Raw genomic sequence first — 27,482 nt, forward strand, 5'->3', positions numbered from 1 at the left:
AAACGCCTGCGAGATGTGCTAGTCAAGTTCCATTCTTACAAAGTCAAGGAGGAGGTGCCAGAAAGAAGGGGAGCGTGTCTTTCCAGGGTCACTCTTGCTCTATCTATCAAGACCTGGCACCATCCACACTAGCCAGAAGACAGCTGTACCGGCCCATCACTACGAAACTCTGTGAAGACAAAATCCGGTATAGATGGACGTCTCCATTTGGATTGAGTTTTGCGTTGAGCAACAAACCAGGCCATGTCACAGACCTGAAGGAGCGGCTGGAGCTCCTAGGTCTCTCTCCGGAGGACTCAGGCCCTGCTCACACCACGTCGCCAGGATCCACGCAAGGTAACTGCACAAAGATGTTTTTTTCGAAATGTGACCAGGATGGGCGCGGCGGGATCCTTGAACCCCCTAGTTCATGAGGGGCCTTGTACCCCCCCAACTAGGGACCTGGCAGGGATTGTTCTATTGCACCTTTTGTTAATGTTCATTTTAAGTTCTTCCGGGGTTATGGGGAGTGGGCGGGAGGGAAATGGTGGCGGCTTGTTAATACTTAGTTTTGTTAGGCTTCATTACTTCAAAGTATTTACAGGTAACACTAGACTGTTGGACACTCACTCTTGGAAGGCGCATGGGGACTCAGGAAATGAAAGACCAGGCAGCATTACTAATAAGATGATGTTTTTACCTTTAACACAATGACGATCACCATTGGAACTTGGAACGTTAAAGGGCTTAACTCTCCTGAAAAGCGTCAAAAGGTGTGGAAGTATTTTATTGATCACCATCTTGATATAGTGGCCCTACAAGAGACACACTTAGCTAGAGCGGAGGACTCGCGCCTCCGACACAAACACTATCCACTGATATACAGATCCTCTGGAACCACGAAACATGGGGGGGAGAGGGGGGCGGGGGAGCGATTCTATTCTATTCCTCCACAAAATTCCAACCGCTTGACATTCAGAACGATAAGGATGGCCGCTGGATTATGGTGAAGGGACGCCTAATGGGCAAAATTTGTACCTTAATAGCACTGTACGCACCCAACACTGGACAGGCTTTTTACTTAAACACACTACTGGGGAAGGTGCTGGACTTCGTGGAGGGACCAATGATACTCTTGGGCGACTTCAATTTGACCTGGCAGAAGGACCTAGACAGCACACACCCACACCGGTCTGAATTAGGTTCCTTCTCCACTGACACTCAGCAACACTTCAGGACATGGGCCTTCTCGACGCTTGGCTTACTCTCTATCTCCGCTCCCGGGATTACACCTTTTATTCTCATGTTCATCGTACATACTCCTGACTTGACTACATCTTCATTAGCCAATCCTTAAGGGGTGTCCTGCAAGACGCTAAAAGATTTCCGCTCTAGGTATCGGATCATAGCCTGCTCTCAATTTGTTTGTCCTGGAGGGGTGATGCCTCGACTACTCCTAGATGGTACTTTCCGACCTCCCTTACGCGGGATAAAGAATTCTGCACTAAACTGAGAGAAACCCTCACCAAATTTTTTTACATTAATAAACCGTAGGACACCTCGGAATATACCACCTGGGACACGTTTAAAGCAGTCTTTCGTGGGAAATGCATTGCCCTTAATTCGGAACTAAATGTGCAACGCACCAGAGAGAGGGAAGCGCTGGAGGAGGAAGTGGCTACTATTGAACACGCCCACAAACTGAACCCCACAAGGGAGACTCTTCGTAACTTGACTGCTCTGAGGGGCAAGCTTCTAGCTATTTATAACAATTGGGCGGAATTAACTTTCCTCAAACTCAGTCACTTGTCTTACTCACAGGGCAACAAGATGGGCAAACACCTAGCGAGGCAGCTGAAAGGTAAACGGGAACAAGAGTACATTGGAGGTATTCTGGGACCCACAGGGAATCTTGTAACATGACTACGGGGAAAAAGTCTAACTCTTTGGCTCATTTTATAAAGCACTCTACACTAGAGACCAATTGAACTCTAATACCCAACCGGATTACCTTCTGACATTACACTTCCCTCAGGTCTCTCCTGAATAGAATGATCTACTTACTGCCCCTATTACCTCCGAAGATGTCAACGCTGCTATTAAAGCTCTCAAACCCCACGAAGCCTCAGGAGCGGACGGATATTCCGCCCTGTTCTATAAAACCTTTGCTCCTGACATCACTCCATATCTCACGCGACTCTTTAATAAGATGGCAGAAGAGGGTGAAACCACTGGATCATTGTCTGAAGCTGTGATTTCTGTCATACCCAAACCAGGGAAAGATCCCCATCTATGTGCCTCGTACCGGCCTATCGCCCTGTTGAAGCTTGACGCGAAGCTTTACTCCTCCATCCTAGCTAAATGACTGTACGATCTCATGCCCAATCTTATGCATCCATACCAATCTGGATTCATCAAGGGTAGCCAAACACATGATCATACCAGCCGAATTATACATCTAATAGAGAAGGCCAACTGACGTCATATCCCCGCTGTATTGGTAAGGTTGGACGCTGAAAAAAGCCTTTGACAGGGTAGATTGGACATTCTTATTTAATACCCTTACATGCTTCAGATTTGCGCCAAAATTTCTTACTGTGATCCAAGCTATTACCTTCAACCCTGATCTAAAGTCACAGTCAATGGAGCACACTCACCCTCCTTCTCCCACTCTAGAGGCACTGGACGGGGGTGCTCTCTCTCACCACTACTCTTTGCCCATAGCATTGAGCGGTTAGCGATGGCGATTAGAGCCAACCCTGACATCCAAGGTATAAGTTTACTGGGGACCCTCACAAAATTTCCCTTTTTGCAGACGATGTCCTATTGTCACTTTCCGACCCTGCTACGTCTCTTCCACTTCTACAATTAGAACTCAAACGATTTGAAGCTGTTGCTGGCTTTAAAATAAATCTTATCAAATCATGCATCCTTAACCTCATACTCCCGCAAGCGGAGGTCCATAGGCTCCAACCTCTCACTCCCCTCCAATGGACCTCTACCTCTATACAGTACTTGAAATTCAGCTAACACCTAGGGTAGAGGGACTCTACACGGCTAACATCCCCCCATTTTTACCCTGGTCCAAACAGAACTCACAAAATGGAAACCTCTCTATTTGTTCTGGCTGGGCGGGATACAAGCAGTCAAAATGGCACTCCTTCCTAAGTTCCTCTACTTATTCCAGGCCCTGCCCATTGAATTAGAAAGAGATTTCTTTCGGCGAGTTAAGACCATGATCTTGCACTTCATTTGGCAAGGGGGACATGCCTGCTTTTCTTTCTCCCTATTACATTGCTCCTGGGCGGAGGGTGGAGTGGGACTCCCAGATATAACACTATACTATAAAGCAGCACAGCTGAGATACTTACAGAGTGGTCCAAATGGGAATCCGATAAACACTGGCTGCATAGGGATCGCAGTGTGACGGGGAGGACTATCTGGGATCTACCTTGGCAGCCCAAACAGGACAGACCCAAGAATGCATACATTGGCACCCCTACACGCACAACTCTGAAGGTGTTGGACTCGGTCGCGGGAGATGACAGGTGGACCTCTTTCCAGTCGCCATTTACACTACTTCATTTTAACCTCGCATTGCCCACAGGCTTTGATGTTTGGAGGTAGGGAGGATGACTTACGTTGATGCACCTTTTTCATAACTCTGACCCCCTCACCTTTGATAACTGCAAGCAAGACTATGGCCTAGGGAATACAGAACAATACCACTACATTCAGCGAATGCACTGGGCCCTCACGCCTCTGGTGCGAGATGCGGCCACCCGTCGTCCTACTAGATTTGAGTCCTTCCTCGCTAAAACCACTACTATGAAAGGGGTGATCTCGTTTATATACAACTTACTACTCACTACCACAACCACAATATATGTCTATGTGGGAGGGAATACTACAGCGCGAAATATCTGACCTCGAATGGGCACATCTATGGACCCACATCAACAGATTTAATCACTCAATAGAACTTCAGGAGGCTTACCTTAAGACCGAGATGGACTGGTATCTGAATCCGTCCCGGCTCAAGCAGATTATTCCCAACACTTCTGACAAATGCTGGAGGGGTTGCAGACTTTTTGGCAACTTGCAACAGATTTGGTGGGACTGTCAGTCTATACACCCCTTTTGGGAAGAAATACTCGCACACATTAAGGACATGCTAGTATCCCCCATCCCAACCACCATAGCTGGGGTACTTTTGGGACTTCGCGACCCCGCCCTGGAACACCAGACCCGAGAAGACAAGTCAATCATGTGGCTTTGTATAGTTGCGGCGAAAGTAACCCTAGCAGCCGCCTGTAAGCAGAAGGAAGCACCAGCACTTTCCCTCTAGCATTCTCGGTTATGGAAGTTACTCAGCCTCGAAAGAATGTCGGATATTTTTAGAGATAACTGCAAGAATTTTGAATTCAAAAGGGGCCCGCTGGTCGCCTCCCTCTCACGAGGACTACCATCGGCTGTCTGTCCTCCTACGGTCAAAGGCGCTCCACCTCTTTCAATTTTGAGTTACATTTTATTGCCATATGTTGAATGAGTAACATTCGCCCTTGTTGCCACCATTGTTGGGGAGCGGATAGGGGGTTTTTCTTTCTGTTACACCGTAGTTGGGAGTTGTTTATGTATGATTTTACTATATGTAATGCAGCACCTTCTGGTTGGAAGGATATGGGAACATACCATCACGAAAGAAAGATGGGCTATTATATAAACTGTTTGATTTTTAACAAGGATCATAAGGGTCTGGCCCAAGGCCCTCTGTTGTCAGAAACTGTACCTTTCATCTAAGCATCGCTATGAGATAGGGGACGGGTCAATACCTAGGCACTGTGTCACTTTGTACATTTTGAGTACTGTTGGAACCTTTAACACAATCTGCGTTCTGTGAAATGATGGTACTAACCTATGATGTAATTGTGGAAAAAAATTTCAATAAATATAACTTAGAAAAAAAAGACAATTTTCCTGAATATCCAATCAAAAACTATGGTGCAGGTACTCACAGCAACCTTCGCTTTTATTCACTCTCACTCATTTCATTTCAAACAGTTAGCACACCTAATACCCTTAGATAAGGCACACTCCGGTATAACAAAGTAGTTCTTTCGAAGTTAAGGATCAAATTGTCGGTCCTTATATGAGGATACACAATAAAAAATACAAATTGGGGATAATGTTACCATCAGCTGAAAATGAGTCTTCTATCTCTGTAAAGTTACGATCTGAACCGTATTGACACTATTGATCAAAAAACAGATACACTGTGAACTGCGAATGTATTGAAAAATAATAAAAACAAAGTTACATATTTGGGGATAATGTTACCCACAGTTGAAATTCTCTTCAGTCTATTACAAATCTAATGTAACTTAAGCCCTATTTACTCTAAGGACATACCTTAATATGCTGCTGCTCCTCTAATGATTCAGAGCATATGATAGTCCATATAAGCCTTCCTATGTCACACAGTTTTTCATTAAACCGTCCACAGGGAGACAACTTAGCTTCCTATACAAAAAAGAATAACGAGAGCTAGATAAACGAGGATGTACTCCGTTACTATTTAGGATAAAAGTACCTTAAACTCATACTGGGTGCTAACCTTGGGGTCAACCCACCTATAATGAGGTGGATCAAGAGCTCCCAAATTCCATAGCAATAAGTACATGAAAAGAGAAGTTCCTTCAGGTTCAAATCGACTGAAGCTCCTAAATAAAGTGTAGGAAAAACCCCACGTAAAATTCGAAAGATAATCTATCTAAACACCACCTAACTTGTCTCACTTTATAACCAGATTTAACATACCTAAATATTGGGCTCGGGATTCATATGCCGGGATGTAACCATAGAGACTAAACAACCTTCTGCTCATTCCAACTGTCCATTGACACTGTTTCCAAATATCTGTCAGTATATCTAATAAATTGAAAATATTGAAAAATGAAATAAAGGCGGTGAGGTCAGCAAGAGTATAACCTATGCTCATGATGATATATATACAATTAAGAACCTCCCATGCCCTCACATGTTATATAATGCACCCTGTCTTAGGGCTACAAGGTCTGCTGTAGTGGGTGACCTACATACATTACTTGCAGTGACTTTTGAATGGCACTCATTCAGTTTGCCATGTCGTGTTTTTCACTCATGGTTTGCACCATCACATGCAGCCTGCATGCTATTTGTGTGTGGGATTCCTTAGATCGGCATAAGATATGCTGCATCCCTTAGGAACTCGCTTTAGTACCCATGCCCTATGTACTAGGAGTACCATTTACCAGAGTCTTGCCTATTGGTGAACCATTAGACTTCCTCTTGTTTTAGGAAAAGAGCACTGCCACTGGAGCCTGGTAGCAGGCTCCAGTGTCACTGTTAGAGTTGAAAACCAGTACCGAGTAGTTGTAATCAGGCCGCCAAGATTCCATGGCTGAGTTATATCCGCAAGTTTACAAACGACTTGGGGAGACCAGAGTTATACCACAAGCCAGACTCCCTAAACAACATAAAGAGGAAAGATTTAAAGTTACTTTGCTGGAACCATCTAGAAACATTAAGGCTAGGAGTGGAACTAAATAAAAAAAACTGTATTACAACACCAACTCACCCTGGTCTCGGCCTCAATTCAACCCTATTTGGTTTGGTGTCAGGAGGGCTGTGATTGGTATATTCTGACAAGATTTAGATTAGATTCTTTTTTTCGCCTAACTACATTACCCAGAGTGAACGACTGGTCCAGAACGCTCTGTAAATGCCCGTGCGATAATATATCAGACTAATCTACTCTCCATGTAATACGTTTTTGTAAATTTTATTCCACAGAAAGGACAAGATGGATCAAACCACTTTTAAAAAAAACAAGGTTCATGGCATCAGTGTCGCCCAGCTTTATTGTTTTTACAATCCTTAAATGATACATACTGTGTTGGAATAGTGACTGGTTTTTTAAAAAGTATCTTGAGGAAAAGGAAAAGTTTAATTAGCTCTTAAAACTTGTATGTACTTATTTATTGTTCTCATCTGTAACCCATTGGATCGTTTGGCTTAAATGAATTTTCGCTTTTATGATTTTATATTTTGTGAAATCGAATAAAGCTTTTCTACTACTAGTTGTAATGGGGGCAAAATGTGGGTTGAACTGCAACAAAATTCCAGTTTTCTACAACTCTCGCTTGTGGTGGAGGATAACTTCATTCCCCTGATAGGAATCACAAAGCAGGATTTATTGAAGTAGACGCTTATCCATCTTTTGTTGTGGGAGAAGGTAAAGACCGTTCAAATGATGGTGGCACCCCAATTCAATGACCTTCTTAGCATAAGCCCCTCCTCGGAGTTCGTCGAGTACCTCCAGGCTGGCATAGTCAATTTGTAGGAAAGTGTAATTTTTTGTCATGGTTGCCTCCACTTTTTGCCACTGGTACTGATGTTTTTCGTCTGATGTGTACTGGGTCCCTGCTAACCAGGCCCGAGTGTTCTTTCCCTAAAACAAGGTAAAATGCTCTAATTGTGACACAATTGACAAATCCTTTGTTACCCCTGTAAGTCCCTAATAAGTGGTACCCTTGGTGCCTAGGGCATGGTTACCAAAGAGGGTCCCTAAGAGATGCAGCATGTATTATGCCACCTTAAGGGACCCCATGCCTCAAATTGGACAGCTGTATTTTCTCTGTTTTCTGAAAATTGATAACACATAAAGTACTTGCCTAATCTCATATACCTTGCTTTCTAAATTAATATAAAAATCTGTTATTTTTTAATTGTTTTTGGATTTCCTTATTGAGCGTGTGTCTCTTTTATTAACTCTGTGTTTACAACACATACCTATCACTCCCCTCTGATAAGCTGAAGGCTGCTCAACTACACTACCATAAAAAAGCAATTTAGGATTGTTAAAGCCATCCCCTGTACACTAATAATGGATACCTGGACTGTCCTCACAGTGCACCTCATTTTTGTAAAGTATCTCTAGAGCCAGCTTCCTACAACAATTAGGTCTTACATCTGGGGCGGGCATAAACCCACAATTAGTGCATCCCGACTATGAGCTGACACAGCAGCTGGAGATCTGAGACTTCCCCACATGAAACCGTATAGACTAGTCTTTCACTTATCATGACTGGCTGCATAGCAGAGTCCTCTATCATAGATACTTCTGTAGGTGTGTCTATAACTATGCCTCCCCAACTTCCAGCAGCTTGTTCTCACAACGTATTTAATTACTTCAAACTGCATGATGGTGTTGAGCACAATACTAACAGTGCTGGCCGGGACCTCGAAAGAGGATTTCACGTTTATGGATGTTCTATCGACAATGCATCAGAGGCTACCACTTTCACATAATGCAGTACTCCGCGTCAGTTGGAAACCATTCTACTGGGCATACTGCTATGAGAAAGGTTAGAAAAACATAGATCAAATAAGACTCAAATTATTCCCAGCCTTGCAGCTGGAATTTGGGTTCCGGCACAGACTACCGATGGTAGTGCCTACTAGCCACTACCTGTGTGCCGCCAGTTAATCAGTTAGTAGATCTCACTGTTTCTCTTATCCTCCAATACCTTCATACCTAGGCAAATACTGAGGAGCTGTCTCTGGGCTGTACGGGGGTCCTTATTAAATCTCTACACTGCCCATAACATGACCAGACTCGCATGACAGTTGCTTCTGAACACGAGTTACTCACTTGAGGAGTGATCAATAGTGTTCTCATGGAGCACAGACTTAAATTTCTATACCTTCAGGATTTTGAATTACTATTATAGGCCTCCAAGGAAGCTCAAAATGGCCAAGCACCTACCCCATAGCCATTGCCGGAAATGTAATTTTGATCACTCCTACCTATTTCATGTTTTCTAGTTGTGTCCAACTATAGCCTGTTACTTTGCAAATGCCTGGTTTACATCCCCGTCATCACAGCTACTTGATCTGTTCCTCTCCCCAGCTTGCTATTCTTAAATATATTTTATAATTTAGAACCCTTTCAGTAGATTAGGGTACACTTGTGGCCTGATGAATTGCCTCAGGACTCATTCTGAGCTTCTGAGCTACGTAGGCAAGAAACATGTTGACCGCTTTATAGAGTCCAGGGCTCATCACTCCCCTGGGGATCTACACTCTACTTTTACTCTTAGCATGGGCAACCAATGAGAATAAATTGAATATCTGGCATCCCATAGCTTATTTAATCCTAGTCACTTTCCTAACCTACTGCTCTCCTTCCTTACAACACTAGAAAAGGGAATGTATCCTTATGTCCGGTGTAAGAGATTAAAATGTCTTCTACAAAGAGCTGCTTTGCGTGGGCTGTTAGGTATTGCAGTGCCACCTAGCGAGGAGCACAAACTGAATAAGGCATGCCATTTCCGAGCTTGAAGGACTGTGCATCCGAAAAGGCATGAACAAAGTGACCTGTATGGTCCATTTAAACTCTGATATAGTCTAGTAGGACCAACAGAAGTGCACACTCTTCAGGCTTTATTAATTGATATGGGTAGGACGTGTGCTGGACCATTCCATTGCCTTTCCTTTCCCATCTGCTTTATTCAGGAGACAAAATAAAAACACTCCTCATTTTCATCAGTTGCAGTGCAGTGGCTGACTCATTCATCCTGACTACTGCAAGAAAAGAGCTAATGTCCCTACATAATCAGCAACAGGCAAAGCAAGCCAGTGTGTGGAAATGGTGTACTGAAAAAATTAAACGAACAGCGGCTAAACAATGGAGAATTGGTAATTCCAACTCATTTCACCACTGCTATATCTACCAACAATTGTAAGAAATTGATGAATTCTTGTAACACCTTCCTGAGCTGTACAAGAAAAGGGCAAACACAATCATTCAGGATGCAAAGACCATCTCTAATGCCTGCCTTGAATAATCACATGGGCAATTCGGATATTCCAGGTATGCAGATGGGTAGTGGCACATTTCTAAGTAGGCTTGCCTGGCTGTGAGCTTCAAGTATTAATCCAGAGATCCAGGCCTTGGTCCTCAACATGCCCTTCATGTGGAGTAACCTGTTTGGTGCTGCTTTTGATGAGACAATTCAGTAAATTAAGAGGTTGTGAGATATCAAAGCAGATGAGCCATGCAGTTCTGTGAGGGACATTTAGGAGGGGGGTCAACACATGCATGAAGACTTAAATGCAGATGGTTTTTAGTCAAGTGTACCCCAAGTCCTTTAGCCTGCCAACTGGGGACACAGAGCACACCACCTTAATGATGGTAGTAATACTACCCCCCACAACACCAGTCCTTTACAAGTAGGGGAAGATAATAAACCCAGAAAGGCTTGGGGTATTTAATTAGTGTTGGACCCGGCCTCGTGGCGTGGGCCCACTCCTCCCGCATGGCGGGCCCTGGACGACATCGACCCCTGTCCTCCGGCCTGCAGCTACCCCCGCCAACCTTCACGAGAACCACCACTCATGGCGACACCCGTCTCTCCCCCTCCAGAACATGGCGACCCCTACTCGCCCCACGCTGCTGGTCCGACCCCTATCCCGGGCCACCCTCTCAGGGCCCGACTCCATCTTGGGCCTTCCACGTCCGGGCCCCGTGGCCGTGGCCCGACCTCGGCCGCAGCCCCAACGAAGCCCCGGCATCGAGGCACCAAGATCCGACCAGGTGGTAGAACGGCCACTTGACACATCAAGGAGGGGAGTTTCGATGGCCGTCCAGCCTTCCCCGGACGCCTGGTTTCGATCGCCCTCCGGCCTCCCTGGGCGCTGGCTCCACCCTCCTGCTGGGTGTCTGGACACTCTCATCCCAGCCCCTCTGACCCCCAGGTGCGAGGGTCCGGACTTCAAAGGACTCCAGACCTATATCTGGGGCAGCTCTGGAATGGGTCGGCAGTTGTATCCTGGAGTCGAGAGCCCTGCAGGTTGAACCGCGGCTGACCCTGAGACGAACTCACTACGGAACCTTGAACCCATCTTCGGAGCCCTGCTGGCGCTGCCGCGGCCCGACCTCGCTGAAACCATCTTCGGAGCCCTGCTGGCGCTGCCGCGGCCCGACCTCGTTGAAACCATCTTCGGAGCCCTGCTGGCGCTGCCGTGGCCCGACCTCGCTGAAACCATCTTCGGAGCCCTGCTGGCGCTGCCGTGGCCCGACCTCGCTGAAACCATCTTCGGAGCCCTGCTGGCGCTGCCGCGGTTCGACCTTGCTGAACTATCCTCGGAGCCTTGCTGGCGCTGCCGCGGCCCGACTTCGCTGAACTATCTTTGGAGCCCTGCTGGCGCTGCCGCGGCCCGACCCGGAGGAACCCCCCAGCTCGAGGATTGAGAGCTGAGCGCAGGGTATCCCTGTACCAGGCTGGTACAGAGACTGTCCCGCTACCCCCTTCCCACAACTTCCGAGACCTTAAGGATCCCTCGATCCCGTTGTACATATATCGCCGAGATGACCTGCCTTGATTACCGATAAAGACGTTAAGAATCTATCCTTGTGTGGTGTCCTTCTGTAGTGGTGTGATTGCTCGCCTGTACGATCCTAGGAGAGGAACCTCGCCAGGAGGCCTCTCGACAACGCTCAGCAAGTTCTATAAGGAGAGGTGGGTCTCGGGGTGGTCGGCCAGATAGCCTCTGCCTCCCCCCTAAGATCGCCTTTCTAACAATTAGGTAGCTCCATCTTAACAAGCCTTTTAGTGTTAATAAAGGGCAGCCCTATATGCTCTCTGCAGGGTAGAACAGCAACATCTTGTTGCTAAGCAGACCTTTCTGGAACCCACAACCACAGGAGATTGTTTCTACATTTGTTGGGTAGGTTCTCCGCAACATAATCTCCTTTGCATTGTGGTATCACGTCAGCTACCTTGAACCACTGGCCATCAGCCTATCCCTCAGTTCCTTTTTCATGCTTGTACAGGGCTAGAAGCTCCTCATGAAAGTCATGTACCACAGCCTGAAGCAGGGGGTACTAACTTTCCCCCAGTTGTCTGTTAGTACACCAGATTTGGTGCTGGGCAGTCTGCAAGAAGCTCCTCTGGTTAGCTAAGCACCTGCCAGGGGTGGACAACAACTCTGTGGACCTGCTAAGTATGATCCATCAACAAGTCTAGAAGTGGAAACTTCACCTGCAAGTCCTATCCAGGTACTTTCATCTGTGGGAAGCACCAACCATTGACATCTTCGCCACCCCAGAAAATGCAAAATGCCCCATGTTTGTCTCCAGGTACCCGCATCCACAGTCAATTTGCAATGCACCTTAGATGAACTGGTATGCTTTTCCTCCTCTTTTGATTCCATATGTGGTGAGAAAGGTGAGTCCGCTGTTTGAGTCTCATCCTTGGGACTTCAACCTGTGCCAGACAGCCATGGTACCTAATGGTCCTCAAGATGTCAGTCAATCTCCACAAGAAGCTACTGATCAGGGCAAACCCTCTCATGCAATAATATATCAAATCAGGCACCCAGACCTCAAGCAGCTCAATCTAGCTCCTGAGGTTCTGGAATTTGGCTACCTAAGCCTCCCTGATGCGGTTATGACAATACTGCAGGAGACGTAGTGACCTATTACACAAGACAATTATCTGCTACCTACCTAAAATAAACAAGCATTTGCAATGCAATAGGTCTCGCATTAGGAACTTGTGAGATACTGGTATTGTAAATGACAATTTTTTAAAATGTGTTGGCTTTGAAAATATATACATTAATAGCATTGTTATTCACAAAGCCAATAGCTTACACTTTCCTAATGTGAGTCCTATTGGCTATGGCAATGCTTGTTAGTAGCAAGCAAGGACAGTGCTGTTGTGGTGCTGAGTGATGATGTGGTTGGGCTGAGTGATGATGTGGTTGGGCTGAGTGATGATGTGGTTGGGCTGAGTGATGTGGTGGTGTATTAGTGATGTGGTGGTGTATTAGAGTGATGTGGTGGTGTATTAGAGTGATGTGGTGGTGTCCCTGAATGATGTGGTGTTGTCCCGGAGTGATGTGGTGGTGTCCCTGAGTGGTGCCCCTGAGTGATCTGGTGGTGTTCCTGGATGATGTGGTGGTGTCCCTGAGTGATTTGGTGGTGTCCCTGAGTGATTTATTTGGTGGTGTCCCTGAGTGATTTATTTGGTGGTGCCCCTGAGTGATTTGGTGGTGCCCCTGAGTGATTTGGTTGTGCCCCTGAGTGATTTGGTGGTGCCCCTGAGTGATGATGTGGTGTCCACGAGTGATGATGTGGTGTCCACGAGTGATGTGGTGGTGCCCCTGAGTGATGTGGTGGTGCCCCTGAGTGATGTGGTGGTGCCCCTGAGTGATGTGGTGGTGCCCCTGAGTGATGTGGTGGTGCCCCTGAGTGATGTGGTGGTGTCTCTGAGTGATGTGGTGGTGTCCCTGAGTGGTGCCCCTGAGTGATGTGGTGGTGCCCCTGAGTGATGTGGTGGTGCCCCTGAGTGATGTGGTGGTGCCCCTGAGTGATGTGGTGGTGCCCCTGAGTGATGTGGTGGTGTCCCTGAGTGATGTGGTGGTGTCCCTGAGTGATGTGCTGTTGTCCCTGAGTGGTGCCCCTGAGTGATCTGGTGGTGCCCCTGAGTGATCTGGTGGTGTCCCTGAGTGATCTGGTGGTGTCCCTGAGTGATGTGGTGGTGTCCCTGAGTGGTGCCCCTGAGTGATCTGGTGGTGCCCCCGAGTGATGTGGTGCTGTCCCTGAATGATGTGGTGTTGTCCCGGAATGATGTGGTGGTGTCCCTGAGTGGTGCCCCTGAGTGATCTGGTGGTGCCCCTGAGCGAGTCCGTCTGCAAACCTAACCAGGCATTGCAGGATGGATTTTCAGATTACCAAAATGTGCAACACCAAAGAAAAACGTGTACTTATTGTACCTCCCTTGACACACACTACACCCAAAAAAGGGGGCAACCATGGCGTTTCTAGGTAGCATCCGGTTACCAAACATCTTCAAGGGAGCTACCTGGTCAACACCATACACCTTTATAGAGCATAAATATGTGGAAATACTAGTCCGTCAACAGGCTATGATTGGCCAAAGGATGTTAAGAAAATTGTTCCAAACATCTGCCCTTTAGCAACCCCATAGGAGGAAACTGCTGTACAGTTGAGGCAGACCATGTGCATCTACAGCCACACATGCTACGAATGGAAACCTTGACTTACCATGTAAACATGTTCATAGTGTGTAATGCTGTAGATTCACACACTTTCACCCCCCTGCCTGGAAGCTGGCAATGATGGCACATTCACTTTCCTCACACTTCATTAAACAACCTGCACTGCACATCACTGCAAGCTTTCTCTACTCTGCTCTTTAACCTCTTAGATATTGACCAACAAACTGTTTATGATGTAGTTGCTGTCCATGTGCATTGTGGACTAAGGGAGGAGTCATAGCACATCCGTTCACTTGAAACTTCTTCAAAGAAAAGTAAGTTGTATTGTCTGAGCCCGACACTTAGATGGTAGAGTATGCAGGGCATGCGAATCTACAGCACTATTCGCTGCAAACAGATGCTTACAGGGTAATTAATATTTTCCTTATTGATTCTAGTGCTTACACCGGTATACAGCTGTATCCCTAGTTTCCTTGCTTTCACAACCCTTCCCTCCATACAGGTGAGACCTGTCTGTTCACCGCTCTGTTCTGGCCATCTCATTGTTTCACATTTTACACCCTCTTAGTACTACTGTACTGCAGCAGTCTTCTACTTGATATGGAATCTTCTTACTTTCTTAATAGCTCCAGAATATCCCTAAAACACCAACCATGTCTACTACCTTCCATAAGTGACATCCACCTTCCATAGTTACATTATTGACTCTGTGATGTTTCGTGACTAATGTTATTATGCAGTTACTATCCCGCTCTCAATCCTCTCTCTGATTGATTTTTTAACATTTCTTCAGTTTTTCTTTTGTTATGTAACCATTTTACAGCATTTCTGTTTTAGATGCTTCCTAAATAGTACTGTATCATGTCTGAGGAGCACATTTGGATGTTGCATAGTTCCCATTTTGTTTAACCATTGTGAATTCTCTTTTAGATTTACAGAATTGTTTGTAGATGAATTGGAGGATGAGAATGATTTACAAATACTTGTCGCAGATTACTTGAAAGGACTGAATGTTGCCAAAAACATGATCCAAGGAATCATCAGGTTGGTAGGCATTTGAATGTTGGTTTAAAAATGTCTAATAGTGAAATCCATTCATAAATGCATTGATATTTTTAATATTTTTGTGTGAATGTAAAGTAAATAAAGGATTTGATAGTCTGTGAAGAACACAGACTACTGCTAGGACTATTAAGTCTAGTATTAAGGCTTTTCACCCTTGACCTCACATTTTACAGAACTGAACATTTCTTTCTGATCTTTGTTTAATGTGGGAATTTAAGGAAAGCTGCTGAATTGTTTACTAGCCTAGTCTTCTTAGCTGTGAATTGAAAGGTTTTGATTGTTCCAATTCTTGAGTTAAATCCTGCTTGCATGTTACCAATTGCCACCATAATAGCGTAAGTAACTTCACTCCTGTTTATTAGTAAACCTTTATCTAGGGGTTGTAAGTCAAAGTGGGAAAATGAATACCAGACGTTGTTGGCCAATAGTAAAGGGACTGCCTGTAGAGGTAAAGGCAATGTGTGAAGTATTTAAACAGGACATCAACAGCAGACTCAGTCACAAAACACAAATTCCACAGCACAAATTTAAATTAAAGTGACACATTTAACGACTATAATAAGATAAAAATCACCAAAACCCAATAAGGGGATTGTAAGAAAGTGGCTCTGTATATACTGCACCAAAGTAAGGTACAGTGTGCACAGAGTCCACAGTCCCCAGAGGTTTGGCAGAGGTTAAAGTTATATATAACCTTACTCTCTAAAGTGGTAGCTTGGTCGAGCAGTAAGGCAGTATCAGAGGACAGTGTAAAGCATTTGTTGTACACGCTCAGTCAGCAAATGGTCTCACACACTCAAGAACTGAACTCTAGGCCAATTGTTTTGTACATAAAAGTATATTGTTGTTTTATTTTAGAACTACAAGTAGGTATAAAAATACTTTCTCAGAATGAGATGTTGCAGTTGAATATTTTCAATGAGCAATAGACTTTTAAATGCAATAGATACCGTTGTTGCAATATGCGACAAACTTAACACAATAATAACATTGAGCTCAATGGGAATTTTAAGGAAAATGCAATATCAATTACTTTGCGTATGTTTTTCTTACTCCGGGCTGGATCCTGGATTCAGCCCTGGTGCAGCTCCTATAAACAGTTGAAAGAAATCGTTTTTGTTACATAGGCGATTTTTAAGGAATATTTGGATGTTTCAAAAACCGACACTTAAAAAAATTTCTGTCAAAAACCAGGCAATGTTATCCTTTTTTTTTTTTTTGCAGAGTTTTATATAGCGCGAACTTGACCTGCAACCTAATCGGGTATTGGAGTGCTTTACATAGCACCAGTTGCATTACAGGAGGACACATTCCTTTTTGTTAGGCACGGGGAGATTAAGTGATTTGCCTAGTATCACAGGATGTTCGGCGTCGTTACCGAGACTCGAATCCAGTTCCCCAGGTCGGAGGTCGAACGCCCTAGCCGTTGGGCCAACTCCTGGAGGAAAATCAGGTTATCCGAATATCACAGTTGTAATTACTTTTTAGGGACAGTGCTGGGCACAAAGATCCAGCACTGGCATCTCTCCTGGTAACAGGTGAGTAATGTTGTTTTCGGTGATCGGATGATTTATAGTGAATATTTCAATGTTTCAAAACTCAACACTTGGAAGAATTTCCAATGAAAACCAGTCAATGTTACCTTAGGGAGAAAATGTAGGTTATCTGTTTTCAGGTAAGTACTCGACTGGCTCTGGGGTTAGACTCTGGGGTCTCCCAGGTTCAGGTAGGTACAGTTGTTACACACTCAGTGGCACTGGGGCAGCCTGGTGCAGCCTGGTGCAGAGTGAGTAGGCCCAATGTTAGCCTATGGCGGTCAGGGGGCCTTTGGTTGGTGGCTGCTAGCAGGCAGGCCACGCGGCTGTGGGAGATGAGCTCCTGGTCACTTTCACAGGGCAAGTGGGGAAATAGAATAAACAGATGCTGCACTTCCAGTGGCACTCGGGCGGCTGGATTCAGGGTGCTTTTGGGCCGTCGGGTGCCCAATGTATTTCAATGGGAAAGCTGCAAGACAAACAAAGGCTGCAAGCTCGGGGACGGAGATTCTTCAGGTGCCACCACCACTTCGAGAGGTAGGTTGGGAAGCTATAGATTAGGTAGGCACCCCAGAGGAGGGCATGGGGGCCGCAGGGCACCGGGTGCAGGGGTGTCTTTTGGTGTCAGGAAATCTTACTCTCTTGTGGTCGCAGTTGGAGGGGTCCCTGGTTGTGAGGCTGCAGGCGTCATCAGGAGCGCGAGGAAGGTCCTTGGCTGCTGGATTCGTGGGCAGTCGCCAGGGGGACGTCCTTGTGGTCTTTGTTCACTCAGACACAGGCCGGGCTCGGCAGGTGCAGAGTGTGCTGGATTTGCTGTTTCTGTTTGGCACCAGGGGTTGTTGCGGTTTGAGGAGAACCACTGATCATGGGAATCCCAGTATTTGGATGAGTAAGGCAGTTAGGTCCTCCGGGGTTTTCGATGTTGCTGACCACAGGAGACGGCGGGATTCAGCAGGAGCAGGTTCGAGGGTCGACAGGCCTGTAGGGCTGGGGCCAAGAAAGTTGGTGTTATCCTCTTGATAGCAGCTGATCGGCAGGTCTTCTTTCTTTTTGTTCTTCTTTTCAGTTTCGGAATCGGGATCTGAGGAAGGAAAGTTCAGGGTGCCCCTAAATACTAAATTTAGCTGCGTTACAGGTAGGGGATGTGACAAAGTGCCATCTTGCTTGCATAGGTATGCCCTCACTTTTTGCTGAATTGCTGATGTGCTTTGACTCAGTTTGCCCTGGGCTTCTGCCAATCAGGTGCCTGGGGCCTGTGTTTCTTCACTAGAACTGTATTGAAACTAAAACCCAATTGGCATCTCTGGCCACCTGTCAGCCCCTAGTAAATGGTACCCAGGGCATGGTGACCAGAGAAAACTCCTAAGAGATGCAGCACTTATGGTGCCACCCTTAGGGGCCCTGCACCCTGACACACACACACACTGCCTTTGCAGGCTGAGTGTCTAAGTACAGAACTAAACAAATGGTCGACATGGCACACATCCCTGTGTGCCATGCCCACATCCCTGTGTGCCATGCCGACAAGCTCACTGCCCTGGCATCCATCAGTCACCCCTCTAGTTGGGTGCCCTATGCCTGTGATGTGGGCACAGGTGCATGAACCCTGTGCCCCTACAGTGCCCAGGGCCATTCCTCAGCACTGGAAGTGCAGTGCTGCCATTAAGAGTATATGGTGCTGGGAGGTCGTCATTACGAACTCCACAGCACCATGATGACATCACTGAAGACTGAGAAGTTTGATATCGAACTTCTCAGCACATTAAACCTGCACTGATGCCAGTGTGGGATTTAATGTAAAATGAGCGACCGAGGGCATCTGAGAGATGCCCCCTGAAACCTAAACGACTCCCAGTGTCCTGACTGTGTGTTTACCGAGGCTGCCACCACCAGACATGTTTCTGGACCCCTGCCACTCTCGGGGGACTGAAATAATGTGCATCCAGGGACGAGGTGCCAAGCCTCCTCCCCCAGGATGGGCAGGGGAAGCTTCAAAGGCATACCGCCTTTGTGAGCTTCTCCAGGCCACTTGCTGTACTCCGCAACTAGCCCCCACCGGTTCTGACCCCCACTTTGGCAGGAAGAACGGCGGAAAACCCTAAGTTAAGTGGGCAGGGGATGTGCCAGCCTACGCAAACCCCACCCCTCAGGTGGGAGAGACGAGGTGTAGCACGACTCCGGGCTCTCGCCATCTTGAAGATGGGGAGACCTACCCAATCAGACACAGGCTCCTGCCCCCTCCCACTTGAGACTAGCAGGATAGGGGGGTTACTCATCCGAGGGAAGGGACCCAATGGTCCCTGACCTTCCCCCTGTAAGAAAGTGGCTCTATATATATACTGGACCAAAGTAAGGTACAGTGTTTATAGAGTCCCCAGTCTCCAGAGGTATGGCAGAGGTTAAAGATAGATATAACCTTACTCTCTAAAGTGGTAGCTTGGTCGAGCAGTAAGGCAGTATCAGAGGACAGTGTAATGCATTTGTTGTACATACTCAGTCAGCAAATAGACTCACACACTCAAGAACTAACCTCTAGGCCAATTGTTTTATATCAAAAAGATATCGTTGTTTTAATTTAGATCCAATAGGCATCAAAATATACTTTTCTCAATATGAGTGACTTTAGGTAATTACTTTGCAAAAAGGCAATAGACTTTGCAAGTACAATAGCTACAGAGGTTGCAGTAGGCAACACAATTTAACATTGCACTCAATGGGTTTTTCTACATAAATGCAGTTGATTACTTTATGCATTACTTTTCTAACCACAGGACTAGAACCTGGATTCAGTCCCGGGACATAAGCTGTAAACAGTTAAGTAAGTGTTTTGGTTACAGTTGCGATTTTTAAAGAATATGAATGTATTTTCAAAGTTGACACTTACAAACTTTTCAGTGAAAAAAATGCAATGTTATCCTATGGGGTAGGAGGCCTAGCACCTCACCCCAGGATGGGCATTGTTGCAGGCCCATGAGAGTGGGTAGCTCTCTACCCAGGGGTCCAGCAACATGTCTGCTGGGTGGCAGCCTAGGCAGCCTCTCAGTCAGGACGGTGGTTGTGGGTTAGTTTCAGGGGGCAACTCTAAGTTGCCCTCTGTCGGGCACTTTACATTAAATCCCACACTGGCATCAGTGTGGGTTTAATGTGCTGAGAAGTTTGGTACCAAACTTCTCAGTCTTCAGTGCAGCTATCATGGTGCTGTGGAGTTTGTGATGACGACCTCCCAGCACCATATACTCCTAATGGCAGCACTGCACTTACAGTGCCCAGGAATGGACCTGGGTACTGTAGGGATACAGGGCTCATGGCCTTGTACCTCACCACTGGCATAGGGCACCCAGATAGAGGGGTGACTGAGGTATGCCAGGGCAGTGTGTTGTGGGCATTGCACACAGGGATGTGTGCCATGTCGACTCTTTGGTTTGTTCTGCACCAAGACACTCACTCTTCAAAGGTAGTGTGTGGGTGTCAGGGTAAAGGGCTTCTAAGGGTGGCACAATACGTGCTGCAGCCCTTAGGGGCCTTCTGTGGTCACAGTGCCCTGTGTACCTAGGGGCTGACATGTGGCTAGAGATGCCAATTGGGATTAGGTTTCAATGCAGTTTTAGGGAAGGAACACAGGCCCTGGGCACTTGATTGGCAGGAGCCCAGGGCACACTCAGTTAAAGTACTTCAGCAATTCAACAAAAAGTGGGGGCATACCATGCAAGAAAGATGGCACTTTCTCACAGGGATCAAGAGAATGTTTGAAGAGTTAAGTGAAGATAGCTCCACAAAGCGCAAATGATCGTCTAGGGAAGCGGTTGACCAGGACTTAGGTGTGATTTGAGGCCGATCATGATGGAGCCCTAGTAATCTTCAACATTTGTAAAAAAGTTTCAAAGTCCTAGTCCAGAAAGACACCCTTTTTTTATTATAAAGGAAAGGTTGCTTTCTCGCAGTCAAAGTCCCCAAACAGAGAGGGACTTTGCTGCTTTTAAGGGATGCTAGAGCCTTTCAGGGTTTAAATCTGACATTAAAACCGATTCAATGGAACTGCTGGGCAGGTACCTTTCGTGGTAGGTTACCTTGGCTCTGGACCAAAACTTTAAAGAAGTTTTCTAACTTTTTTCTTGTGCCCAATCGACCACATGAGTACACTTCTAAGCCGCCAATAATCTTAGAAGGGGCGCGTAGAGATTCACAGGGGTACCAGACACAGGCCACCAGCAAAGTCCAGTCCAAGTTTCTGTTTCCATTGATAAGCTTTTAAGTGTAGGGAAAAGGCTCTTCTTTAGGAATTTTGTTTCCCGGTAGTCACACAGGAAGCCAGCCAACTGACCCTTTGGTTTCACATTGTTGTCTTGGGTGCAAAGGGAAGCAGGTCAAGTGCTGCAGAGCTCCTAACAGGTCGGACATTAGGTCCAATCCTTTTTTTTTTCTTCCACAGGTCCAGGATGAGTTTCTAATGAATCCTGTGTGAGGGTCAAGCTTTGTGTAGTTCACAAGCCTGTGGGTTGATAAGACGCCTGGGAAATGGTTGCAGAAGGGCAAATAGGCAATGGTGAAAAAGTGGGTAGAGTTACTCTGATGAACTTTTTCCTGACTGGGTAGAAAATTCCCAGGCCAGCTACAGTCGGTTGATTGACAAATTCGTATTGGGCCTAATCACTGGTGGAACATGCCATTTCTAATGTCATACATGTTGCGCTCTTAATTATTTTGCAGTCTACCTTATGGACAGCAGGGTGCACATGGGGGTGACTTACTTAATACTCGAAATAGGTTTTCCTACCTGTCTAAAGGTTTTTTTTTAGACCGGTATGGGCAGCAAAGTTCAAGCTGCAGCTATGCGACTTCTCAGGGTAGGCCTGAAGACATGTTTTTAATGCCATTTTAGTGGATTGCATAATAGCTGCTGCAGTCCACATGTGGCATTTTACTTTGCCCCAGTATTGGAACTTTCATAGATTCCCATGCTTTGTATCATTCCCCGTCGTCGGACTGGGAGTCTCGGTAATAAAAAATATCATAGTAGTAGGTACAAAAGTGAAAGGAAAGGCCTAGGCCTCATTCCCTTTTGTAACATATCAGCCTCTTTTTGTAAAAGAGACCAAACTCTAGGCGTCAGCCAATCAGAAGAGCCTCACCCTTAGAACCTTCCTGAAGGAACCTCAGAGCCTCAGATTTTCTACCGCACGTTGTGCTAGGGAGTCTCCATTGAGCTCTGCTCTATTTCTACTCTTTAAAGCTCATTTCTACAGCTATTTCTTCAGAATTTTCTTCAGATTTCTTCAGGAAACTCTTTCTTCATCAAAATGTCTGAGGTTGAGAAGAAAAAAGCCCTTTTCAAACCCTGTTCCACCTGTGGGAAGAAAAGGCTGTTTGTGGAAGACAAACACAAGGATTGCATTTATTGCCTGTATCCAGATCACAAGGCAGAGGCCTGTAAGATTTGCCGCACTCTCTCTGCCAAGACCTTGAGAGATCGGGCTGGAAGGCTTCTTACATGGTTGCAGAGGCAGAAGGAAAGGAAACATGGAGTTTCCAGTGATGAGGAGGAATCGGTGTCCTGTGCTCCTTCTAGAAGGTCAGTGAAAAGGGGTAGAGGTTCCCCATCTTCCTCTACTGGGCGCCCCTCTAAGGCTTCAAATAAGACCCCCAGGGAGTCTGATAGCCGGGGTTCAGGAGGTTCCCCCCACCGCAGTGGGTCGGGCAAGGCAGAACTGGTTTCGCCTCCTAAGGGTGAGAAGACAGACCCAGCCTTCAAGAAACCCTCATCACACTCTTCAGAGAGGAGTTCAAAGTCCTCTACGACGAAGACTTCGTCGACGAAAATGAAGCCCAAGATCCAATTGGTCCCGTCGACGACGGAAGCTCCGTCGTCGTCGAAGAAGAGCTCGACGACTACGGCGTCGACGGGATCTATGCCGACGACATAGTCGACGAAGACATCGTCGACCAAGAAACAATCGTAGTCGACGGTGGTGTCGACGACGGCAGTACCGACGACTACGTCGACGACGACGTCGACGACTGTGTCGACGACGGTCATGTCGTCGACGAGTGCTTCGACGACAACAATTTCTACATCGACGGCGGGCTCGTCGTCGGTGGCGTAGACGACCTCTTCTTTTCCTATCTAGTCGACGAGGATTTCACCGGGGTCGACGGACAAACCAACAATACTGGCTGCAGAGAGAAGGGTGACGATTTCCCTCACAATGATCACGCCTGAAATGACATCCCCAAGGAGGGTGTCCTCATTACCTCCCACGATGTTGCGACCAGGAGGACTCTGAGGGAGACGGTCAGGATAGCTTTAATTATGCTAATAGCCCATCTCAGCTTCTCATTAAAAGTCAAGAGACGGACTCGGAGGAGGCATATGAACATGGTGGAAGTGACTACCCACAAACAGACCTCCCAAGGGTATATGAATCACAAGGCATGGTTTCAGTCCCGACGTCCTTCCTACATGACCTGCACAAAATGTTGCAAGACTATAAATCCAAAGCCGAGCGCCCAGCGCCGAGAAGGTCTGCTCCGTCAACACCAGTGAAAGACCACTCTTCAGTTGTCCCACCTGTACACCCGGTACAGACTCCTCCTCAACCGCAGCGGCCAGTGCCCCAGGCTATCTCTGAACCAACAGATGATCCGGATGGGGATCATGATAATGATACGGATGGGTCATCCGGTAATACTCAAGACTCGGATCAGGAAGGGGATGAATACAATGACTACATCCACCCGGATCCAGCTTCACCACACCAGGACCTAGGTGATTCTCCTCCTGCTGACATCGGCAGTTTTCACCAACTAATGGAACCTGCAGCCGGCCGATTTAAGTTGGTATTGCCTGCACAAACCACAGACTGTTTCTTGTACGATTTTAAAGACACACATCGCAAGACTACGAGGTCCATTCCGATTGTAGAACATCTATGGGAGGAGGGTTTGAAGACCATGAAAAACCCTGCGACGGTGGTCCCTGTGCTGCCGCACCTTGACAAAAAGTATAAAGCGCCGGACGATGGACCTGCTGCCCTGACAGGTCATCCCAAGCCGGACTCTGTAATTTCACAGGCAGCACAAAGGAAGTCACGGAACCCTTCTGCTCCCTTGACGGCCCCTCCTGACAAAGATGGATGGCGGTTGGATAGCACAGGCAAGAGATTTTCATCCATTGCTAGCCTTCTGGTTCGCGCCGCCAATGCTTTGGCAATACTGGGACGATATGATCGCCAGTTGTGGTGCGATATAGCTCCCTATTTAGATCAACTTCCACCAGAATCAGGGCTGGAAGCCAAGAAGACCTTGCAAGAAAGTGAAGCGGTCTCCATGGAGGTCATAGACTGTGCCATGGACATTGCCACAACATCCTTTAGGGCTTTGGCAGGAGCGGCAGTGTTGAGACGCCAGGGGTGGCTTAAAGCGACTTGGTTTAGGCCAGAAATCCAAAATAAGGTTCTTGATCTACCTTTTGACGGCGAGGCACTCTTCGGCAAATTAATCGACGACACGCTTCAGGACATCAAAAAAGACACGGAAACGGCTAGGTCGCTGGGAACGCTCCAGTACCGCAAAACTCCTTTTAGGGGTGCGAGAGGCAGAGGTGGCACTTACAGGGGCGCATACCAACAACAGCGCTATTCTTCAAACCGCTCTGGATACCAGCCAAGCCGCCAGTCCTACCAACAGAGACAGGGCCAGTCCTCTGGTTATTCACGGCCTTACAATAAAGGCAAGCAAGCTGCCCGTGGACGAGACTCGTCCAAACGCCAATAGCAGCCTCCTGGCTCTGCCTACTGCTCCCTCCTCCAAGAGATCATCAGTTGGAGGCAGGGTGTCAAAATTCCTTCTGAACTGGTCCCAAATTACATCGGACCGTTGGGTACTCAACATCATCAAACGAGGACATACCTTGGAGTTTACGGAAGTTCCTCCACCCAGACCCCATCAGCCATCCCATCAAAACATCTGCTTCTCCTACGGCTAGAGATCCAACAGATGCTCCGCAAGGGAGCGATAGAACCGGTCCCCTCCAATCAACGGGGCCAGGGTTTCTACTCCAGGTTCTTTCTAGTGAGAAAAACGCAGGAGAAATGGCGTTCCATCCTGGACCTCAGGAAGCTAAATGCCTATCTCATCTCCTTATCCTTCAGGATGGTATCCCTACAGGATGTTTTAAAGATGGTCAACCCGGGGGATTATATGGCCACACTTGATCTGGAGGACGCGTACTTCCATGTCCCAATTCACCCAGCGCACAGAAGGTTCCTACGCTTCGCAGTAGCCAAGAGCCATTTTCAGTTCAGAGTCTTGCTTTCGCCTTCGCTCTGCTCCAAGGATTTTTACGAAGGTGCTGGCACCTGTAGCAGCATTTCTGAGAAAACACCACTTCCAGGTCTTCCCTTACCTGGACGATTGGTTACTGAAGGCCCCGACCAGAGCATTAGCGCAGGACGCAGTGCAGGCTTGCACCACTCTGTTCCAAAATCTGGGTCTCACCTTGAACAGGGAAAAATCCACGTTGCTGCCGTCACGGACAGCACGATTCCTGGGAGCGATGTTGGATTCGCGGCTCTCAAAGGCGTTTCCGACTCAGGAAAGGATACAGAAACTGCAAAGATTGGCAAGCAACCTTCAAAGAAAAAAGTGTCTTTCTGTAAGCAGCTACACGTCGCTGTTGGGGGTGATGTCATCCTGTATTCCCCTGATCCCGCATTGCAGGCTCCGGATGCGCCCCCTGCAGGAGCAACTGGACCTCCAGTGGCAACAAGTGCACGGATCGTTCGACGACAAAGTAATAGTCACTCGGGAAATGAAGGAGGCGGTGCTTTGGTGGTCGAATCAACAAAACTTGTGCCAAGGTCTATCCTTCGCAAGCGTTCCATCGCCTCACATACTGACGACGGATGCGTCATTGGAGGGATGGGGAGCAGTGATGCAGGACCTGCAGGTCAGCGGCCATTGGTCTCCAAGCGACCAAAAGCTACACATCAACCTGTTGGAGCTGAGAGCGATCAGGCTAGCCCTTCAAGCCTTTCTTCCGCGTCTCCAGGGTTCACAGGTGCTAGTCAGGACAGACAACACCACGGCTATGCATTATGTGAACAAGGAAGGAGGGACGAGGTCACTCCCCTTGTCGCAAGAGGCTCAACAGATTCTGGAATGGACAATTCTTCACGGAATTTCTCTAAAGGCGGAGCACTTACCAGGAGTGCTCAACGAGGGCGCAGACAGGCTGAGCAGGCTCGCCTCTGTCAGTCACGAGTGGGAGCTGAAACAACAGGTTCTAGATCTACTCTTTCAAAAATGGGGCACACCAGAGGTGGACCTTTTTGCAACGCCCACCAACAGAAAGTGTCGGGCCTAAGCCAGCAGGTTCCATCACCGAGGCTCGTTGGGCAATGCCCTATCGTTAGCCTGGACGGGGAGGTTTCTCTATGCATTTCCACCGATTCCCCTGCTTCCTCGACTCATCAGGAAAATGAGGACGGAACCATGCAAGCTCATCCTGATAGCCCCGGCATGGCCAAGACAATTCTGGTACACCGAACTACACCTGCTATCGCTAGTACCTCCGATAAAGCTAGAGGATGTTCCGGATCTCCTGACAATGTCAGGAGGACAGGTTTGGCATCCAGACCCAAGGTCATTACACCTGACTGCATGGCTCCTGACAAGCGAGAATACATGAATGTCCCTCTTTCCAATGAGGTCAAAGACATCCTCTCTCAGGCAAGGGCTCCATCTACAAACAAAACATACAGATTGAAGTGGAAAAGATTTTGTATTTGGTGCAAAAAAGAGAAGATTGATCCTTTCACGTCAAAACCTCATCAGCTCCTGCCTTACCTACTCTCGCTAGCCAAGTCTAATCTGTCCCATTCTACTATCAAGGTTCATTTAGCGGCGATTTCGAGATTCAGAAGATCTGATTCTGGTCCTTCGTTGTGGTCGGCAAGAATTGTCAAGCAATTCCTCAAAGGCCTGTTTAGAGTCTATCCGCCAGTACGATCTCCTCCTCCGACATGGCATCTAAACTTAGTCCTGGCTCACCTAATGAAGGGACCTTTTGAGCCGATTCACCGCTCAGATCTAAAATTCTTATCATGGAAGTTAGCTCTACTCTTGGCCCTCACATCAGCGAGGCGAGTGGGGGAGTTACAAGCCCTAACTATCCAAGAACCGTTTTTGCAATTCAAAAAGAACACTACCATCTTAAGGACGAACCCAAGGTTCATTCCCAAGGTCCCCACTGACTTTCACCTAAATGAGCCTGTCATCCTAAAGACATTTTTTCCGAACCCAGTCACTCCAGCAGAAAAGACATTGCACACTCTGGATTTGCAACGCTGGCTAAAGTTCTACATAGACCGCACCAAAGACTTTAGAAAATCTTCTCAATTATTCATTGCTTTCGGCGGTCCAAACAAGGGCCTCCCTCTGTCCAAACAGGGGATCTCGAGATGGATTTCAAGTGCCATTCTTCATTGCCACAAGTTAGCAGGGAAACCTCTAGTGGGCAAGATCCGTGCTCACTCGACGAGATCAGTGGCTTCCTCTACGGCCCTCTTTGCGGGGGTACATGTCAAGGACATCTGCAGGGCTGCTACCTGGAGCAGCGTGCACACGTTCACTAAGCATTATTGCTTAGTCATTGCAGCAGGATGACGCGGCTGTGGGCCAGGCTGTCCTGAGAAACCTCTTCAAGTGATGGGTGAGCTTTCCTTCCTATCCCACCTTCCATGGGTGACACATTTTGTAATTTTCTGACTAATGTTATGATGTACTGCTTTACAAAATGTGTTTATGGTGTTTACTGCTTGCTATTCTGATACAAAGCAT

The 27,482-nt window shown here is 47.1% G+C and overlaps 1 protein-coding gene across 1 annotated transcript in view; it reads left to right on the forward strand.

The window, feature by feature from the left end:
- The window catches only part of MDN1 (midasin AAA ATPase 1), a 2,142,100-nt gene that overhangs the window by 197,841 nt on the left and 1,916,777 nt on the right, over positions 1-27,482 (forward strand). Inside the window, exon 20 of the mRNA XM_086926648.1 lies at positions 14,977-15,090. Coding sequence (XP_086782774.1) covers positions 14,977-15,090 — 114 coding nt within the window. The remainder of the gene's footprint in view (positions 1-14,976; positions 15,091-27,482) is intronic.

The sequence above is a fragment of the Lissotriton vulgaris genome, chromosome 6 (genome assembly GCF_964263255.1).
Source record: "Lissotriton vulgaris chromosome 6, aLisVul1.2, whole genome shotgun sequence".
Lineage (NCBI taxonomy): Eukaryota > Metazoa > Chordata > Amphibia > Caudata > Salamandridae > Lissotriton > Lissotriton vulgaris.